The following is a 15,132-nucleotide window of genomic DNA, read 5'->3' on the forward strand; positions in this document are numbered from 1 at the left end:
CTGGAAAACCAGATTCAGTTTGGTCATCACTGGTAGCACATCTGCCAGTGTGTGCGTCAATGAGAGCCAAGATTCTCATGTCCGTTGCTACTTTGGTGAATCCATTCTTTCTCCCAGATTTCTTGCAGTTTGAGCACAACATTTTTTATTCCCCCCATATAATGTCACACCTCAGCCAGGGGAATTTGCATTTCCCTTCAGGCCTGAGCACTCAACATTTTTTGTTTCTTTTCAGCTGGAGCCATGGCATCAGCGGTCTCCGTGAACTCAGACTGTATATCACACTCATCGTGGTCATTGTCATTAGACCTGCTAAATACTTTTTTAGGTTTGCTTGTTTAGCCCTGCCTGATCTCTCTCGCTCATTACTTTTTGTTGTTATGGTTATGTTAAAATTAGCCTATTTTAATACAATTCAAATTGTGCTTAGAGTATTGGACATTATGACTGAAGAGATTTAAATTTGATTTAATTTTGTTTTACTTCAACAGATTTTCCCGGTCCAAGTCCAGAAATTACCAGATAACAGAATCTATGATAACAGCATCTCCACCTTTGCTCCCAATGGACAAAAATAATTATTTCTACGGCCACTAGAGGATCTTGTCACTTAAATTTAAACAAATGTCATTTTGGGGAATTTTCTGAAAGGACTGATGTCTCTTAGGAGGACAGTCTAAAAACACCTTTACTTTCCACATCATTACATTCCATGAAATACTATTTCCTGCGTTGGTACTGAATATAATTGTAAGGTGCAGAATCATCCAATATGGACATAATCCCAAGGGACTGTGGGCTGGATTTCCTGCACCACTCAGATGATAATCAGGTGAACAAACACAAACGGAAAACTTGACTATCCAGTTTGCGATTATAACAAGAGAGACAGCAAAACTCTGTACTGTGCTAAAAAATTAATAAGTTATTTAATCCATTATCTATTATTCACAGCTGTTTTTAGACTGCTCAAAAGCTCTTTCTTTTAATTAGTCTGTACCTTAAGATAACATGACAGGTAAATCAGCAGCCTCCAATTTAAAAATGGTGCATTTTAATAATTTCAAGTGCACACTGTCTTGTATTTATTTTTGATGAATGCTTAATAACTGCTTAGAGCACACATTTGTATGTGGAGTACCTGCATTGATATCAATCAGTTCCTAATGTGTAGGCCTTAATTGTAGCCACATATAAACACATTATTTTTAGAGATTTCATGCAATAGAATTATTTTAAAGACTTAATCGCATTATAGTCTTGATAAGACTATTTGGCAATAGTAAATGCACGTAGTAATGAAGGAGGAGTTATTAATCATGCAGAGATACAAGTTTAGTGCTTTCATCGCCTTCCATTTCTCCCTGTGGTGAATAATTTGTCACATAGACTAAGGAAGTGCCTGTGGCTGTGTTAAAGCACAAACCTACAAACACAAACACATTCGTCCCTAATTACTCTTGCTCTCTCTCATTCACTGTCTTTCTCTTGCTCTTTCCTTTCTTTCTTTGAAGTTTGAAATTAGAGTTGAAAGCAAGGTCAGTGTATTTATAAAGTTTTCATCAGAGATTTATTATTTTTAAGGAATTGGAAAACCAAATAGAAGATCATTAACCAGAGAGGACATGATGGGATTTTGTGGGAGGGTGAAACCTGCCTAACCTGAAGAGAAAATACTCCACAGTAGCTTGTGATATTTGGCTGTGAATGGAAATTAATTCCTCTTTGGGGAGTGAAATTAAAACAGAATAAATTAGAAAATAGATTGCAGGTGTAGAGATATGACTGTATATGAAAGTGAGTGTGCACAGTGTGACATTAAATGTAGGAGGTTTTAGCCCGCAGCTATGTATACCATAATTCACCCAAACCCAGCCACAAGGAAAACATTAGCGGGGAGTGCAGAGTATCTCCAAGGAATTCATCCATCCTACAGTTGCAGAGGTAAAGTGCTTTTCAAAGAGCTGCCCTTTCCAGCATTGTTCCTTGAAAGTTGACCTATGACTAAGATTACAATTCATTCCTTTCCTCTGCCCCACCTCCCTCTTCTTTGCTGACAGCTGGAGACCAGGCGCTATGGCCACGAGAGCTGAAATGTCACTCACACTTCTTCCCTTCACTGTTGTCTCCTTTCTTCATCTCCTCTTTTCCACTTTTCTCCCCATCTTTCCTGTTCCCCTCCCTTCCCTCCCATTTATAGAGTTGACAGGGTTATCAGAGTATGAGCAGTTGTTTCCTCCCCGATCCATTTTTATCTATCCTTCCGAGGATTCATTTTCCAGTCACACATCGTACTCAGCCAATCAATATCCCTACTCCCCCCCCACCCCTCCCCGCTTTGGTTGTTTTTGAGGAGGGGGGGGGGTGAATTGTATTCTTTGTCACCTCAATCGAGTGCCTCTGCCCCGGCGTCCCCTGTTCCATCTCGCCATATCGGGAAAACACATCTTTATTTTGGCTTGGTCATTTGACTACGGCAATAACTCTGCATGACTTCATTTAAAATGCTGTTTGGCACAATTGTGACTGTCTTATCAGTTGTTATTAGAGAGATGGGTTACTTGCGGATGGTGTGTGTGTGTGTGCATGGATTAGTGTGTGTTGGTCTGTGTGTGAGAAAGAGAGAGATGTTAGTTGAGGGGAGGCTCTGATGCTGTACAGAGACAAATCTTCAATAAAAACCTTTCTGGAGAAACAATCTGAAATAGACATACACTGGAATGTTGTTTCTTCGAAAACATGGTCGATATGGAAAAAAACGAGGCAGCTTTATTTCAATTCAGTCCTATCAGATTTAAATAGCATATGAATCCCTACATGATGTAGTTCTCACAAGTGGGTTTACAACTTGCTCCTCCTAAATGCATTCAGTATAGATTATTCATTATGTATTTCTGTTAATTAGTCAGCGAGGCAAACCACAAAAAATAATATAAAACCCTCCTGCATCAAGAAGCTGTACCTGCCAGCACCTACAACAGGAGTACATCTGGAACACATTCTTTATTGTCAGGCCACTGAGTAACTTTAATGGAGCAGTCGGGGTTTAAGTGCCCTGTTTATGGACAAATTGACAACAGTTGTTGAGAGCTTGCATTGTATGTTACTTTCCACACCAGCTTTTTTCACCTAATTGTGCTGCTGACACTTTTAAGCAGGTAACCCATAAGCTTTAATGGTTTACTTCCCAACTCTGCTTTTCATGTGAAAATGATTTGGATTGCCAAATAAATGTGAGACTAATGCGTAGAGACTGGAGCCTGTTATTTTAATCACGGCGGTGAAAGCTTATGGCACGGCCATGCATGTCTGCAGGGTACAGACTCATAACTCTGTGTGCAATCATTTTATCCATAAAGTGACATTTTGGCACATCTTTTTATCTCCAAAATTCACACTTCATCTGAATGGCATCCAGTTTATTCAGTACGTGCTCACCGATTGTAAAGAAAAGCCTCAATATCTACATTTTTTATCTGAACTAAAATTACAAAAATGAATTTCATATTCAACATTTAAAGCTAGGGCGGGAAAAAGACAAAAATATTGCTTTGAATATAATTTAAGTAGATGTATATATAATGTAAAATATACAGCTGTAGATAAAAAGATATATTCAAAGACATAAAGACATATTCAAAAAGACTAAAGCAATACATGTGAGTTATAAGTGTGTTGCTCTCTCCTTCTGTTGTCTGCCTATCATGAACTACAACATATTACTAAATGTGTGGCTATTTCTTTATGGACAGTTGCTCTAGAAACAGATAAATGTAACAAACCAGGCTCATAAGTTTACATGTTCATGATAACGTGCACTAGTATAAAATCTCTTGCATATTTTCTTATATTTCAGTGCAGCCAGGGATATTTGAAAATGAAGAAACATATGATGGGGAAAAATGCATTTAGGATTATGTGAGGGATTTCATGTTGTAGAAAAATCAAGTTACAAAATTAATTAGAATTCTGGAGGTGTCGAATATAATAAACAATAATCCCACAAATCAAGAAGTTATTGTAACTGACAGTAACTATAAGCAGAATCATAACCAATAAGTAACATATGTGTCAAATTGATGAACAAACCTTCACTCACAGTTTTAACTTTAACACCAGTTCAATCATGTCACTGTCCTTTCTTACTTCATTAAGGGTCAACACCTAGAATGTGAAGTATTTACAAAAGCATCATTACCAATAAATGACATAGGCCGCTATAGCAAAAGTAAACTCCTTACAGCTTCTTCACCCATAGTGGGACACAACCAAACTTGTCGCACATGTGTTGCTTGTTTTACCATAACAGCACATAAGGAGAGGTTGCAGTCAAGCATGATTACTCATTTCAATATGTCGATTGACACAGAGGGCTGTATTTTCATGGAGGCACAACGACCAGTGCAAGCAGCGCTCCAACTGTGTGGTATTTTCCCGAGCTTGAAACTCGCTCTGTGCGTCTGTGTGGTGTTTTATTGACCAGCGCAGGTGGGAGGAGAGGCACAGACAGGTGGGACATTCATTCAAATGAAGCAGAGCTAAGACAGTTGTTATATTTTGGTTGAAATTAGATGTTGCCCCAAAAAACAGACGTTTCAGGACCTTGTCTATTTGTGGCATAACCTCAATCTGCTGCTGCTTTGGCGATTTTATCAACAAGATCAAACTAAATACTTGCTGCAGACGTGCTGCAACAACTGATTAATGCTTAAAATATGAATAATTTATTTCAGTTAAACACTCTCCAACCAAAACCGGCACAGAAAATAACATTTAATGTCGTTAAAGGAGGAAAGTCGGTAAATTAGTCTGCATTGATCTATAAATGAATGTGGGTGATTCTTACAGTATCTGCTGTCCGCAGCTGTTTATACTGTATGAAAAGCTTCTCCTTCAGTTCATTAAATCCCTGCAGCATCTGAAGCCAGCAGGACTGATATGTTAATAAATCTGAGAAGTGCCGCATCTAAGCGCTGTGCCATTACACACGGCTGTTCACTGTATTTACCTTCATTAAATCGCCTGATGTTACCAGGCTGCTACAGAACAACCACACGCACACACTTCTACACATATCAGACTGGTCTGTTATAACTTGATTCAGCTTTTTTATGAAGGCGACATCGGGTTAGCAGCTCATCAGCCTCTTTTCCAACTTTCTTTTTAGCAAAAGTTGCATCTCATGTTTTATTCTTGAAACACATTGTGATGCAAACGCTGCTGTGTAGCATTAATTAGTAAACTATGTGACCGTGAGGTGAGATAGATATTATAATTATTGCTGAAATAGCGTCTGTCTGATATCATCACATAAACAGCTTCTCCGAATCAATTTCTTTTTTTTTTTTTTTTTTTCAATCAAAATTATAGTAACTAACTGATGAAAAAAACTACACCATCTGCCTTTGGCTGCAGATTTGTGGTGATGTGTGTTCATGTCGTGACGCTCTGAACCACCCAGACATTTCCTGAAGAAAAGCTTTCTGTTTGCTGAGCTGTCGTTATCACATTTAACTGCAATTAGCACAACAGTTTCAGAGCTATGAGAGCAGTGATGTGACTGGCTGAGAGAGTATCAAATAATCAGCAAACCGGCTGATCTATATTCACCTTCACTCCTCCCTTTTGCACATTGCTCTGCTGCACACATATGAACTAAAATAGCGGATGCACATGGAGACGCCCACACTGTCCATGCACCCAAGACCTACCACACTGTGCTTGTCATTGCACTTGTGCAGTTAAAATAGGGCCCAGAGATACAATAATCAGTTCATGCAAGCTTCAATTAAAAAGTGGACGCATGTGTTACCTTGGGACTAACAGGGTTAATGGAAGAAAGGCAACATGGGCTAATGTGATGAGCCGATAAAAATTTAGACCTGACATACACACACACACGCACACATTTCTGAAATTAGAATAGTAAATCTAGTTATCACAAGTTTAGAGAAAACTAATTTACACTTCTTCATTTGTCCGCATTATGTGTGTTCACTATTCATCATATTCCCAAGTCATTGATCATTATTTGTAATTCTGGCCGCATATCTGCATATACGATACCTTATCTCAACCAATTCAGCCAGAGTTTATGAAAACACTGATGTATGCCCTCTATATCCTTCATGATTGATTACATCTTAGCTGCTGACTCTCTAAAACAGAGTGTACCTAATTCATCTGAGTTGTTTGTGCCAGAGTAAAGGTTTCTGTCTCGCGCTCCTTCCCTCTAGGTTTCTATTTGTTTGTGTGGGTGTGGGGAGCAGTGGGAGTGAGGAGTAAATGGAGTAGAGGAGTAAGGGGGCAGCTGTGGCTCAGAGATAGAGCAGGTCGTCCACTAATCGGAAAATCGGCAGTTCGATCCCCGGCTCCTCCAGTCCACATGTCGAAGTGTCCTCAGGCAAGATACTGAACCCCAAATTGCTCCCGAAGGCTGTGCCGTCAGTGGGTGAATGTATGTGTGAACGAGCGTTAGAAACTCCTCCTGATGAGCAAGTTGCATGGCAGCCTCTGCCGTCAGTGTGTGAATGTGAGTGTGAAGGGATGACTTATTAACCGCTGCGTTCAGATGAAATATCCGTGTTACTTTGAACATCAATGTCACATACACGCGCTTAAAATTATTCCTCATTTCACCTTTAAATTTGGATTCATATATTACAGCTTACTTTTCTGAAAGAACGTGTCTGAACTCAGAATCAGTGCCAAGCTTCTGGTTGGTCCCTATATGACAAGAGGAGCAATCTGTTTTCATGAGCTCAGGTCCCGGGGCAGGAGATTAAATTGCATATTTGGATCCTGGGTTGAGAAAGTTTACTGTAAGTACCTCTGAGGGCTATAGCAGTAGGAAAAATGTTCTCCAAAGCTCTTCTAAACTCTTCCTTTCATGGAAAGAATCAAGGTCAGCTTGTTTTTATGTGTTTAACCTCTGTTTAAAGCCAACCGTTTTTAATGGGAAAGTCTCAGTTATTTTGTAGAGTGAAAATATTTTAGAGAAAGATGAATAAAACATCATTGTTGTCAAGTTAAGTAAAGAGCAAAAATGTCAGTTTCTGACTTTTAGAAGTTGAGAACTCTCAGTAAGGTCGGGATCGAGGGCTGTGTGAGATAAAGCACGCCTTTGATTCTCATAAATAAAATAAAATAAATCCCTAACTTGGATGTTATTTCTCTTGTGTCTCCAGTTCCAGCCAACATCTACAAGATGTCAGAAGACATGATAGTGAACGAGGGCAGCAACGTGACACTCAGCTGTTTGGCCAGTGGCAGGCCGGACCCACTAATCACCTGGCGGCTGCTCAACCCCTCAGGTAAGAATCATGCAATCAGTGCTCATCACCGTGTGTGTCAGTCTAGTTGTCTGTGCAGTGGTGTGCTAGATTCTTTCATCATCTAAATGCCAAATTAGTTGTTTTAAGTGACCTAAAGAATTTAATCAGTTTTAGAGCATAAGCTATAGTGCATGCTACAGAATATGAGGGCTGAGAGAGAATGAGAGAAAATCAGCAGTATACACTTTACACTGGTGTCAGGATCTCCAATATCCATCGAGGATAAGCTCCATAAATCCATTTAGAAGTCATAAATGCCCTCCCTATAACTTCAGATCTTGGCTCATAATCGTTACACTCAGACTTTTCTTTCAGGATCAAAGTCATCTAGTGGTTGTTGTTTGTACAGTGTGAAACTACTAAAAGCCAAAGCAGTATGACCTTCTGTAATGCAGATTAGCCAAAACGTAAACAAATAGGCCTTAGGCTAAAGACACAGAGGTGTATCATAGACACTTCAGACCAACTTTAAATTCATCTGGGCCTCCTCCAATTATATACACAACCTCCAGTTTTTTTAAAAGAAAAATATCACGGACCAATGCAATTCTTTGATACATTTAGATACATGTTTAGGATATTATTTTGCATACTTTTTTAGCAGCTAAACTTGTTCAAAAATACATGAGGAGCACAAATGGTAGTAGAAAAGTATGGTAGAAATATGAAGAAACAAATACTGAATTTTTTATGAAATAAACAGATACAGGAACTAGCTTTGTGTTACACCCCTAGTGAGGATAATGTATATTTAACCATGAGGAGAGTTTTTTATACAGTAGGTCTTCATGTATGGTAGCTATGTTGATGTCTGTACATGTCATCCTGTGTGTACAGGTAGCTGCATGGTGTTATATGTCTTAATATATGTGCGTGCGTCAGAGAGTTGAAATACTGTTTCTTTTGGGATTGAATCCAATTTCAGGAAAAACAATAATGTCTCCAACTGCTGATAAGCTTGTAGTGTGATGGATGGAGATACTCAAGTTGACAGCATCTCAGTTTGATAACAGCCTTGCACTGATTGAAAGCCATTCTGTTTGTGTGTCTTTATCAATTACTGCACCAGTTTTTCAGCACTCCAAACATGTGTCATCAAATACATCTGTTTCCCGCACCAGCAAGCTGAAGCCGTTTTCTCATATGAACTCCGGACAGTGTCCAGAGAATCAGGTCCAGACGTTGTCCGCAGTTGCCCTTTCATACGTGTAGCACACAACAGGAGATTATGCCAGATGCCTTCTCACTTACTGGAAATTAAGGCTGTGACGGTAGACTGCGAGGATACGTTGCTTTTGTTTACAGCAAATCAAAGATGGCGGAAGAGGCTACCTACTCATCCATAATGATGACTAGTTTTTTGTGTCAATATCAATACTACATGTATTTGGACGTATCCACAATATCAACGAGTGTTTGTATTCTTTCGGTTTTGCACCAGTCACATGATAGAAACATCATCAACGTGCCCACTTGCTCCCTGTGAGGACAATGACCTGTTTTATTCACACATGGGCTCAATCGGACATTACAGACTTTGTACTAGGGAGCTGGCAACGTAAAGTCCGTTTAATGTCCGATCCAAGTGATTCAGACTGTTCAGACAGGAGTTGCTGTTCGTAAAGCTGCTTTGTAAGTTTAAACAGCTTTTGTTTTAAGGAAATGGATGGAGATGTGGATATAGAGGCAAGAAAAAAGTAATATTCAATAGTAGATTTTTCAAGATGCGCTGGATTCAGTCTTAAGCATCTTGCACATATAGTTGTGCCTTTTCACACATGCCATGGCACTGAACCAATAACTCACACAGGTGGCTTAATTTTAGAAGGATTAAAAAGTATAGAATAATAACTTTGATAGGTAATTTGTTATTAATATTATGAAGATCAGTTTGTACAGATGGATAAAATTTACAGATAGATAGATTGGCTCTGAAGATGATATGCAGCAGTGGCTGCTGCACTCTCTGTCATCTGTTTTAAAACAGGTTGAATGACATCACGGAACAAGTGAAAACACATTAATAATACTCTTACATATTTTACAAAAACTAAGAGGACATTTTTTAATAACTAAATGCAGGAATTATAACCCACATAAGTGATTTGATCAGAATATTTTCACAGATTCAGAGAGTTAAAAAAAACCCATTGACCTACTAATTCATGTAGACTAATTGATAATTTGATGAAAGGCTCTCATTTGAATTTCGAGTCTTCTACGTTTTATTCTGGTGACAGCAGCAGCTTGTTATGTTATTAATTATTCATGACAATTTGGCAGCGCTCCAAAAGACACAATACATTCAATGCAGCATTTTTCAATATTACTGTGTCACCAAGTCGGGTCTCCTCAGCATTTTTGCTTTCAAGTCTCAAGTCAAGTCAAGTCTCACAGCATACAAACACTTCTTGTTTTAGCTTGTTCATATTATCTACGTTACCCTTTATGTGCCTTTTCCTGCACTGTTACTGCTTTCATTCAAAACACAGCTGTACTGGCATTTTCTCTGAAATGTCACTAGGTCTTGAGGTGGGAAATTGGCGGTACAGATTTCCCTGCATATCGATCCCTGCTCCCATTCACACATGACCCCATGCAGGAAATGTTCCTGAATATTTCAGGGATAGACAGCATGGGTGAAAGGGGCTCTAGTAACTACGCCTCTGCAAGTTCTGTGCATTTGCCTCCATAAGGAAGCTTTTCTTTTCATTATTCACTTTCTCTGTTTTGTTGAGGAAATGGTGGGCAGACCACCTTCAACAACTCTTTATTCTTCACTGAAACATTGTGAATAGCGAAACAGAAACAGTGTGATAGAAGGAAAATCGTGTCAGCATTCTTGCAGGATCGGATCTTGTTAGTCCACACAGGCGCACGTGGCTGCTGAGATGGGGGTTCTACACCATTTGCAAACACTGGCACTGTCATTGTTTTGTTGTTTTGCGAGTGTCTTTCACCACAGAATCCATAAGTCTAACCCAGTTCGAGAGCATGTGTGGGACTGCTGAGAGAGATAATGATGTGTGGCAGCTGGTGGTCTCACTGCTTCACGCCTTTGCTTGCCTGGATGGTAACGTGGCTTCGCTCAGCTAGCGACGCACTTCACTATTTGCTGGGACCACAGATGTTCATGACTCACAGAATGCCAGTCTCTGTGTTGAGTCTGAAGTCTTTGATTCAGAGCCCAAGGCAAGTCTCAATTCTTTAGGGATCAGGTGTTAAGTCTCTACAGTGGTTCAGACATACAAATAAAATGCTATTAAGTGTTAGTTATATTTTAAAAGTATAAAAGCTACAAAGGAGCCAAGATTATGATTACTTTCAAATGAAGCAGCAAATATGCTCAGTATCACAACCCTCACAATATTCAGCAGGAATATTAATATTGCCTTACCAATCTTTGAGGGATTATTAACAAGTCAAGGTCAAGTCTGAAATCAGTAAAGACGAGTATCAAGTCAAATGTATTCAAGACTAGAGAAAGATTCGAGGATGAGTCACCAACTCAAGTGCGAAAATCTGGCTGGAGCTCATGCTTGCATAAGCACATGCATATTCACATTCAGACTGATGATGTTGTGCACATGTTGCTGTGAACTAAGGTGTGAAAATTAAATGGCAGTCACACACACAAGACAAACACATAATAAACTCGTCACATATACATATTCCCTGTGTTTCTGTCCATATGAAGCCTTCCAGTAAATACATTATTGGCTTGGATTTAAACTGTGAACACTGCATGTAGAATTCAAACCTGTCCAGAACTGAAACACAATCCTAATCTTAACCCTAAACCTAAGATTTAACCGTGAACACCTGCTAAAATCACCTTGATTAGTAAATATCCACACTCCAATTGTCAGGAACTCAAACTTGTTCTCACAGCACAGAATTGCAAGAGCGACTAAGCATATACACGCACAAACACACTCATACAGACAATCTTCTTTTAAATGAGGGCACTTTATGACATCTTCGTGACGCAACAGTCCTATAAAATGAATGACAGCCACCCAGAGATGTCAATCTGACAGATAGTTTGTCTTTTCAACTGGAAAAATCCTTTTTAGAATTGCATAGTGTTCAGTGTTAAGTGAGAAACGACCTAAAGAAAAACAATTTGTTTAGCTTTGACAGAAGAACAAACTCTCTGCCTTACTGGTTGAAAAATGCTGACACTTTTCATGTTTTGAGAAGAAGCCCCAGTGGAAATGTGCACTATTCTGTATGGATGAGCTGCAGGACCTATACAAACACCTTCCTACTGTATATTTAGCCTGCAAACACTTGCATAACCCAACCATCAACCTTCTGTCCTGTAGTTTCTGCTGTTTTTATTGTTGTCATCTGTGCCTTAACAATCTTATTGTTGTGAATGGCCTGCTCACAAAAAAGAAAATGTGCATGTGCTAAACTGAAAAGCCTTATTTCCCAAAGTTTTACGAAGCACTCTACTCTTGCTTAAGATATGCCAGCACTTTTTTCAAAGTGCCCACCTTCCACCTGTGTTTATGACAGTTAACTAATATAAAATAAAATAAAAAAGCACTAAGAAGTTGGCATGAAGCAAAATGATTTTAGCTCTTCTATGTCAACATTCAGTTAATCAAATTTAGGCACACCTGCAAGTGTATGCCAACTGTGACAAATGACATTCCTGCATATGCATAAATCTGTCTACAGAGGCTACCTAGTAAATTAAACACAACAGGTAATGACGCAGTGTAATTATATTTTGAAATGTTGCAAAACTCAAAAACAATCAATGCCAAAAGAGAGGCTAAAGGAGCAAGCATAAAAAATGGTTTGCTTTATTCAAACTGACAAGATTGTAACAACCCAGAAAGTCATCAAACTGCAGACGGTAACAAGTCAGCTCTAGAATATGTCTGTTGTCAAGTTTTGTCTGTAAAACTTCTTTTCTCAGGGGCTCCAAATTAAAACACAATCCCATACAATTCATAGCACTGTACCTTAGTGACAAATGATGCCTTCAATGCTTGAGTTGAATGTTTTCAGCCTAAATTGGTACTCCATGCTAGGATTTGTTTACGAGATAGGCTAGTTAATAGCAGGGTTTCTTGGGTGTCCACATTGATTACGGCTGTCATCTGTTTCTACAGGGCCATCCAAGCTGAAACTGCTCTCTCTCAGCACCACACAATCCTATTTCTCCATTATTGTTGCCTTTGTCACTTGGTTATCACGGAGCTAATTAGATTATGATTGACATGTTAGGTTTCTTATACCCTTTTTACACCAAAATTAGTGTGTATATGCAGGGTTTTTTAAACGTGGGTAAACCCACTAAAATAGGCAATTGACTACTTTTACATTGCCAGTAGACGAGTTTGCCTTTCTGTTTTGTTTTTTTTTTCTAGAGTGCTAGCATTTTTCTAGCATCATTAGCATAGCCGTGCTGTGCTGTGTGTAGCCCATAGACTGTATAAAAATAAGGTGTAGCTGCGGTGTCTCCAGTTTAACAGCACTGTGCTGGGCAGTTGACAGGTGTGTTTATGGTGTTTGCGTGCTCTGAAAGACATCATGGCATGGATATAAAATCACACAGCTGACAGACATGATAGATATACATGGATGAAACCATATGTTTATGTATGATCTCTCTGTAATAACAAAGTATGCATAACTTTGTTATTACAGAGAGATCATGTGAGACATCCGCAGACAGAAATAGATGAAATAGCAGCCAGAAAAGGTGAAAAATTAGCGTTTGTACCCAGATGTCATGTTTCCATCACCGCCGATCAGAGCTGGAGCCTATAAATACCCGAGACTATTGTCATTTGACCCGGGAGTGAATGCAGATTGTACCCTTTCTCACTGAAGACAAAAGCCAGATGTTAGTGGGTGTTAGTGGGTTTTTTGTCCAGTGTGAAAGGGGCTTTCATGACAAAATGGCATGCTGGCGAGATTGAAAGATAAACAGAAAGAATGTTTTCAGTGCCAAGGATATGTATGTATACATATATATATATATATAGTTATACATAATTAGACTCCAAGAAAAAGATGTTGTTTGTGTTTGTCATTGAGACAAGAAGTCAGGCGGGCAGGTTATTTCTTGCACATCATTCAGCTGCATTTGTAATTAAGGGATTGAGGGTATGAATTGAATTAATTTTTGTGAGGTCTCTCAATACATTGTTAGAGCAGGTCTGAGGCAGAGATTTTTGGACCTGCTGTGCCGAGACTGCAGAGAGCCATCCGATGAAATGAGGAACACTGTGGCTTGGTAAATATTACAACCCTTTCAGCGTGATGTAAGTGACAATGAGGCAGGCGATACTTCATTATGAGTAAGGACGTGGACTTTTGTGAGCACAACAAACAAGGTGCTCATTAAAGTGCTACATGCACCAGTTCACCTAAAGAGTTTTATTTGTTGTTTGGCTTACATTGCCAAAGCAGATAACAAGCAAAGTATAACAATTACTTCAATCACAAATAATTGCCTGAATGAAAACTGTGCGATTATTAACCCTTTATTTCCTACCCTCCATGTTCAAAATATGAAGTGGTCATTATCATGAATTGCAGCTTTGTTTTTTAGAGTTTAAAAAGTCCTCTAACTCATCTGCTCATCTCTTATAGGAAAATAGTTTTATAGAAATCAATACGCATTAATGGCTTTTACCTGGATTCCCCTCATCAGTGTGATTCATCAAGAGAATAAATGTTGCTGTCATTTTATACTTTCACTGCGCTGTTTGCATAGAATTTCAAAGTAGAAATACTTACTGATATTACAGTAGCTCCATTCATTGGCCTTTTAGTCTATCATGATAACCAGCTCAAAGCACCACAACACAAACAAAAACCAACACATCCATTAGGTGTCTCATTACATGGACGTCTCATTAGATAGGTTTCTTTGAACACAGTCACTGAAAGCAACAAGGGAAACTTTGAAGATCTAAGGCTGGTTCTAATATAGTCCACTGAAACAGTATGACATCTGTTTTATCTGTGTGGGGTAGTGGGCATACTGTATGCAGCACGCTATTTTGTAGTTCTTGTAGATTTTATCAAAACACTTTTTGTTCGGCCTCTATGTGGGCGCTGTGAATATTGACTGAATAGGTCATTGCTCGGACTTGTGAGGGGAATGATCAATAGAGCATGGAGGGACGGGTAGGAGTGCAGAGGTGAATGGATATTCAGAGGGATTGGAGGATGGAAAGAAGATAAAAGAGAAGGTTGAGGAGAGGTATGAGATGTGTGTGTGAGGGAGAGACTGAATACATGTGTGTGAGTGCAGGCAACATGAATGTGATCTGCAAGCATGTTAGTGTTAGTCTCTTTAGCTGGCTGGTTCCCAGCTTGAGTCCACTGCTGGTTTTTTTTTTTTTTCCTTTTAAACTCCCCCAGAATAGTTGCTAAAGGTCGGAGACAGGAGCTCCTGGTGGGAGGTTGGGGGAATGGCGGCACCCCGTCGAGCACAATGAGGGGGGAAATGGAGCCGCTGGTCAAGCAAGGAATCCTTCACTGCACGCCTCTCAGACCACCAAAATAGAAGCCAGACAAGTATGAAAAATACATGCCCTCTGGCTGCCTCTGGTATTCCATGACACAAGGAGGACCCATGCAGAGCTGGAAAGAGAAAGAACTGGAAGAAGTTATACTATTGTTTCTTCCTTTTTTCCTTGATAAAGGGTTTTCTAGGGGGGTTTTCATTCGAATCGAGGGTATAAGGAGGGTGATGTCGTATTGCTGTACAGACAGCAAAACCTCCCGAGGCAAATTTGTGATTTCTGATATTGAGCTGTACAAA

At 39.3% G+C, this 15,132-nt stretch overlaps 1 protein-coding gene across 1 annotated transcript in view; it reads left to right on the forward strand.

Annotated features, from left to right (window-relative positions):
* Nucleotides 1–15,132, forward strand: part of LOC122984613 (limbic system associated membrane protein) — a 194,204-nt gene that overhangs the window by 148,356 nt on the left and 30,716 nt on the right. The window contains exon 4 of the mRNA XM_044355183.1: nt 7,188–7,313. Coding sequence (XP_044211118.1) covers nt 7,188–7,313 — 126 coding nt within the window. The remainder of the gene's footprint in view (nt 1–7,187; nt 7,314–15,132) is intronic.

Source organism: Thunnus albacares, chromosome 6, assembly GCF_914725855.1.
Source record: "Thunnus albacares chromosome 6, fThuAlb1.1, whole genome shotgun sequence".
Taxonomy (NCBI): domain Eukaryota; kingdom Metazoa; phylum Chordata; class Actinopteri; order Scombriformes; family Scombridae; genus Thunnus; species Thunnus albacares.